This window comes from Phyllostomus hastatus, unplaced genomic scaffold (assembly GCF_019186645.2).
Source record: "Phyllostomus hastatus isolate PE091 unplaced genomic scaffold, TTU_PhHast_1.1 phas_contig_80, whole genome shotgun sequence".
Taxonomy (NCBI): domain Eukaryota; kingdom Metazoa; phylum Chordata; class Mammalia; order Chiroptera; family Phyllostomidae; genus Phyllostomus; species Phyllostomus hastatus.
The window spans coordinates 40435983-40442500 of record NW_025333960.1 but is presented as its reverse complement, the minus strand read 5'-3'; the positions used below and the strand labels follow the sequence as shown (position 1 = coordinate 40442500).

The 6518-nt window shown below is 56.8% G+C and overlaps 1 protein-coding gene across 3 annotated transcripts in view; it reads left to right on the top strand.

Annotated features, from left to right (window-relative positions):
• The window catches only part of MYO5B (myosin VB), a 258368-nt gene that overhangs the window by 224003 nt on the left and 27847 nt on the right, over nt 1–6518 (top strand). For all 3 annotated transcript variants that reach the window (XR_006787004.1, XM_045850063.1, XM_045850061.1), the window contains exons 24-26: nt 547–695; nt 1571–1690; nt 3517–3657. Coding sequence is in view for 2 of the 3 variants with exons in the window: in XM_045850063.1 (XP_045706019.1) it covers nt 547–695; nt 1571–1690; nt 3517–3657 (410 nt within the window). In the remaining variant the exon portion in view is untranslated. The remainder of the gene's footprint in view (nt 1–546; nt 696–1570; nt 1691–3516; nt 3658–6518) is intronic.

Below are 6518 nucleotides of genomic sequence, written 5' to 3'. Positions count from 1 at the left end.
CATTCCACGAAATGAGTAATAAGTTTTGGGGGGAGAAACGCCCATCCATGTTATTTTTTTTTTGCCTACCTGCCCCACCTCTCCCCCCAGTAACCTTTGGCATGATTTCCTCAAATCCCCTTTAATCTTCCTGAACTCCAAGACCTGGAAAGAGTGGGACTAGGGAAGAAACTCTGGAACAAAACCTGGCTTCTTCCAGGATGCCTCCAGCAATGGCGTCAACATTTGTCACGGGAGGGGCGGGGCGGGAGAGAGGCCAGTGCATTAAGGGAGGGAGCTGTCACGCCTGCCGCCTGCATCTCTCCCCCACGCCCCAAGGGCAGGGTTGTCTTCCTGCTGCGAAGACCAGACCGAAGACTTGAGCAGCAATAACAAGCTTCCCTTTGCTGGGCGGTGGGTGGGAGGCCGGGTAAACTCATCAGTGTCTGTGCTGGGGCGGTTGTGGGCAGCCTTTTAACAAGAGGTTAATCCGAAAGCGTGAGTCAGTGCTTGTGAGGGGAATCCATTCAGAAAGAAAAAGTGTGGCTTTGACCGCTTGCTTCCCAGATGAATTTGCCCAGAACTCCGTCAAGGAGAATCTCCTGATGGAGAAAGAGCTGGAGGAGGAGCGTTCCCGGTACCAGAACCTCGTGAAGGAATATTCCCGGTTGGAGCAGAGATACGACAACCTTCGGGACGAGATGACCATCCTGAAGGCAAGGAGGGCGGTCCCGAGGCCCTGCAGCCACCCGCCCCCCCCAGGGGCAGCTGTCTGACCTGCATGCTGCCCAGCAAATCTGTGTCACCTTCCAGGGGTCCCTGCCTGGCCTGCAGGGAGCTGTTACATAGGGAGCAGCTGGGCCCGGCAGTCATGCCCAAGGACGGCTCCTGTCCCAGTTTACGGGTCTTAGGAAGATCTCAGTTAGGAGTTGGAGGAAAATCCCACCCAAGTGGATGTGTTCTCTTTCTTGTTTCCTGTTCTGGGGCCCTCCGGGTTTGCATCTGATCTCAGCTGCACTAGCTGTTGATGAAATGCAACGTACATGGAAACACTGTCCCACTTCAGGGTTTGTCGTGCCTTTTCACCACGTAGAAGCATTCCCTCCAGAAACGCATAGTCAGACAAGACGGAGTAAGGTAACTGCATAGAAACCAGGAAGAGAAACTGAATAGGAACCTAGAAATCGAAAGTTTTCCTACCAAGGTCAGTTTTCACTCTCAAAGCCAAATCAGATGCAAGAAACACAAAGGTATTTTTAAATGAAAGGTATAAACGGTAACCTCCGTTTCTAGTAGGCTTACTGTTTTCATAGACCACTTGGCGGGGTGCAGGTGCTGAAGTGGGGGCCCTAGGGGCAGGCGTTCTGGAGGGACTGTCCGTGCTGTCGGGCAAGACTGGAGGTGCGGGCTCCTTCCCTGGAACCCCAAGAGCGAGTGGCCTCAGTGTCAGGGATCCGTGTGTCATTAAGAGGCGCCCCATCCTTACAGACGAGGGTGAAGTCCAGCTCTCCGGCCTGCTGTTCTTTGAAAAGCAGTAGTTCTTATGTAACATTAGTTCATTATGAGTTTCCACGTTCTTCTCCTTAAACAGCAAACCCCGGGCCACAGGCGGAACCCGTCAAACCAAAGTAGCCTCGAGTCGGACTCCAATTACCCCTCCATCTCCACGTCCGAGGTCGGAGACACGGAGGACACCCTTCAACAGGTGGAGGTGAGTGAGGCAGCCTCTGGGCTGGCCGCGTGCAGAGGGGGTGTGGGTTACCTGGGCAGAGCCCCCGCGGAGGTTCACTCCTCTGCAGGTGGTGCCTGGAGCTCCCGGGGTTCCTCCCTGACACCAGGACCACGGGGGCTGCAGTGGACTCACAGACTGTACTCCGGGGTTATCATTCACCATGCAAACAATACTTTATTGTTCGCCCTACCCACTCTCCAGACCAGGAGGGAGAAGGCAGGTCCCTGGTTCCTCTTACAAAGCTAAGAACCCATCGCTAAGACGTGCAACAGTCGGCCTCAGACAGAGCAGCCAAGTCATTACAACAGACAGAATGCATTGTCCCCGTTTAGGGTCCCAGTGCAGACAGTGATGTCGATAAATACGCGAGAACATTTTCCTCCGTGAGTCAGAAGCGGGATGAAGCTCGGAGGACAACAAATATTTACTGAGTGACTGCGTTTTTGTCAGTAATAGCCTCTTAGCAGCCCTACGTAGTGCACTACACAGGGGACTTTATAGCCTGCGTGCAGTTTTGTCAAAGGTACATAGACACACAAGTGTTCCTCTGGCATTTGAAAAGAAGAAAATCACAAGCCTATAAAACGTTATGAAGCACACGAAGCTAGATATGGAGGGGAGACAGTTATGAAAAAGCGCATGAGTTCTGAGCACGAGTTCTGAGCGTGTCTGTGCTGGGCATGCTGGGAGGGGCTGGAGATGCTCGGGGGCCAAGCCCGGGAAGGTCCCTGCCTGCCTGTGTGCAGCTTGTCTGACCAGCCGATGGAAGACGTTTGTAGTGTAGTTGCAGGCCCTGCTGAGTGCCGTGGAGAAAAATTAAGGGGGATAAGAGACCGTGAGGAATGCAATGGAGAAGCGAAGGCTAGACGAGGAGGGCCTCGGGTGAAAGGTCTGTCTGTCTGCAGCCCAGGTGGTCTGCCGCTGGTCAGGGACCCTTAGCAAACATTTAAGAAATGCCAGCGTAAGGCCCTCGGGTTCACCACCGCGCTCTCCCAAGTCTGGAGGCTTCCATCAGGAGCCTGGACGCACCACCCGCATGCTGTGCTGTGCTGTGTGGCACTCCCCTCAGTGGGGTCGTGTTCCCCAGGGAAGCCAGAGCAGCGGGCACGGTCCTGGCTGAGCACAGAGCACTCCCTAAAGGCTGATTGGAGCAAATCGCACCGTCACGTGCATTCTCTTTCTTGCATCCTGCTCCGGGGGCATCCGGGGTTGCAGCAGCAATGGCGCGGGGCGTTCTGAGGGCAAAGCCAGGCGTGAATCTAAAGAAAACCATGTGGGCGATGGATGCGGGGAGGGCTGTTGGAGTCATGGCCTCCCTGACGGGGCATGCGCTGGCTCTGTGTCAAGGCGCAACCCAGTGGCGCATGACAGCACATGCGCGCTGACTGGTGACCGCACCGGTTCACACATCAGGACGCCTGATGTCCTGAGTGTTACAGCTTCTCGGGGGTGAGACTGTTTTCCGGAAGGGAGCCCTTCTAACTTCCAGATAAAAGGGCTGCCTCTTTATCCGTTTGTTCTTGGAGTATGTGATCGGTCATCTTACGCGGCCCACACAGGAGGAATATAAATGTTTGCGACTCAGATATTGTTATCTAGACAGAAAATGAGCCTGGGGCACCAACTTTAATATGAGAAATGATGGCCGGCTGGCCCTGGCTTTGTGTCTGAGACGTGGACTGATGTGCGTGGGCGGAGAGTGAGGACAGACAGCTGACAGAGCGGTGGGCAGCGAGATGCCGTGGGGTTCCTGAGGCGTTTGTTCCATTCCTCCTCTCCCCCGCTCCCTGGCTCTCTCTCTGAAGGAGATCGGCCTGGAGAAGGCGGCCATGGACATGACGGTCTTCCTGAAGCTGCAGAAGAGAGTGCGGGAGCTCGAGCAGGAGAGGAAGAAGCTGCAGGGGCAGCTGGAGAAGAGAGAGCAGCAGGACAGCAAGAACGTGCAGGTGCGGGACGGGGCTGCGAGCCCCCGGCGGCGGCGCCCTGTGGTGCGGGCCTCGGAGCCTCGGGGGGCCACTGTGCCGCTGGGCTTCAGAGAGTGACGTGGTCTCCTGCTGAGTCACGGCTGAGTCTTCCCTGCGAGGGCCCCAGATCGCACCAGTGGGGAGGAAGTGGGCTTTATGATGCCCGCCCTGCAGAGGTGTCCGCTGTTAAAGCTAGTGGGGAGCCTGTGGCCTCGCCACCACTGGCAAAGAGGACAGGGCCGTGGGATCACAGTACAAGTGCCAGCAGAGTGACATTAGAGCGGAGAAAATGCCCTGCCTTCTCCTAACTGGAATCCGGCGTGGGCCTGAGCTCAGGCCCACTGGGTCGGGAGCAGAGCAGGTTCGCAGGCCCCAGCCTCCTCCCCATGCCCGCACCCTCGCCCCCGTCCAGGTCCTCCTCAGCGCTGAGCAGTGAAAGACACTGTTGGAAGTCCTAGTGTCCCCCGGCGTGTCACCCACTCTCTGTCTCAAGGACCCTCGGCACTGTGCTGGTGCCAGGCTTGCATTCAGAATGTTGGTTAAACGAGAGGAGGTAGACTGTGAGTGAGGGAAATCCCCAGCCGCTGAGGAACGTGTCATGCAGTCGGGGAGGAGGGGACAGAGCAGGTGAAGAGAAGAGCAGGACAGTGGCAGTGCTGGAGGCGAGGCTGGGTGCCGACGGACCGGTGCTCGTCTGCAGTGACCTGGACGGGAGAGCCGTCCGTCACGTCTCGGGAGGGACACAGGCCACCTCTAATGGGATGCAAGGCTGACTCGGACAGGGTCTTATTGTCAGGGCCCTCACAGTGGGTTTGTCAGAAACCTGTGGTCTGTTCTCAGGCCTCAGTTGCCCCCTGGGGGGTTTGACCTGCTCCCCGCATCCTCAGCCCTGCCCGCCCCTGCTCCAACCTCTGCACAACCTCCCTTGGTAACACCTGACTTCTCTTTCCCATCAGAGGTGTTACAGACGCTAGTACATTCTTGGGTGGTTGTTTTTCTTTTTTCCCCTGAGCACTAAGTGGGGAGGTAAGTCTTGCTGATGGACTTCAAACCTCTCGGGCAGATGGGATGCAGAATGGAAAGCGGGAAGACTAGGTTTATACACGACTTCATTCAGTTAGAAGAGAAGCTGACCTGAGGGGTGAGCGTGAAATCAGACATTTGCAAGGACGACCTCAGACGGTGCCTGGCGTAAACGTTTCCGGCGCACCAGCTGCCCCTGAGGATTCACTCTCCTGGTTCCCCACCACGGGATACCTGACCATTTTGAAATCCGGGCTTTAGACTTTTGTTTGTCTTGATAGCAAATGAAAAAGGGATATCTCTTTGCTTAAAAAATAATCACCGAGCAAGGGTTGGAACTGTAGGCAGGGCGCAGGGGGTTGTGGAATCACTCCCTAGCATCCTGAACCCAGGCTTTCACAGACAGTGTTCTTGGATCTGCCCTTGGTCCCAGGAAGAATCCTGAGACACCTGGTTCTTTATTCTGGGGCGTTGTGGGCCGGGGTGTCAGCCTTAGACAGAGGCCAGCCCTTGCGTAAGGAGTGACGGGGGAGTCTGTAGGGGGCGCCATCAGTGCGGGAGTGACCGAGCCTGCCATGAGGACGAGGACGGGGCCTCAGGGACAGCCAGCCAGGCTGCCCGTGTACTTGACTTTCCATCTCTCCGGCTCCTGTTTCCCAGGCCCAGCAAAGTCACCTTGGCCACCAGGGGGATTCCAGTGGGCTGCGCACTTAGAAACTTGGCAACCGCGCACATGAATGCCCACAGCTGTTCGAACTGGAGTAGATGAGCTCTTTCCCAAGAGCCTCGCACACTCAGCCATTGTCCATAGCCGTATGACAAATCCATGGCACACAGGATGCAAGCACAGGCCTTTCCCGCTGGGCAGCGGGCTCCCGGCTGACCCTGACCAGTCACATCCCCCTGCTGAAGCTGCGAGAGCTGAAGCAGAGGCTGGCACCGTGGAGCGTCGTTTCCCCGGTTGCAGGGTGGCCACCGTGCACCGAGCTCAGCCTTCCCCATTGTGGGAAGAGCTGGGGCGGGGAGGGAGACTCAGACGCAGTCCCACCCCAAGCCTGAGGCACACCTTGTCCAGCTGCAGTGGGACAGTGGGGGGTGGCCAAGCCTGTAACTGAAGGTCGCCAGCACCGTAGATAATGATCACCCGTTACTTAAAACCACCCTGAGCAGTTAGTTAACCTTTTACGAAGTGTTTCTGTCCCTTCTCGCTGGACAGGTGAGTAGCTCCTGAATAATTGCAGGAATCGCTGGCCCAGCTGCGTCCCAGCGGACTCGTGCTCCAGTTGCTGCCACCCCGTCTGCTAGCATGGGTTAGCCAATGTCCGGCGGCAGTGACTGGGCATCAGAGGGGCGGACTGTCACACTGCCTGGCGTAGGGTGGCAGGAGGAAGCAGGCTCCCCGAGTGGTGCTCAGGTGATTTCCTGGGAAACCAGTGCACACATCCCAGAAGACCTAAGGGGGCTCAGGAGCCTCATTAATAAGCACAGAATTCATACATATCAGTTAACCTCTTTAATAAGTACATGAGGCTTAACGGTGCTGTTTCCTGTGGCTGTTGAGACAGCACCACTGACTGGGCAGCTTAAAACAACCAGAACCCACTGGCTCTGGTTCCGGAGGCCGGGGGCCAAGAGTTAAGGCGTTATCACCAGCCCTCTGAAGGCCCCTGGGGAGAGTCTGTGCCGCTGCCTGATGGCCGCCGTCCTTGGCGTTCCCGGCTTGCAGCTGCGTCGCTCCCCCTCCCCCTCTGCCTCCGTCTCCACGTGGCCGACTTCCCCGTGGGTCTGTCTGCTCATCTTTAAGGACAGTCATGGGGCCC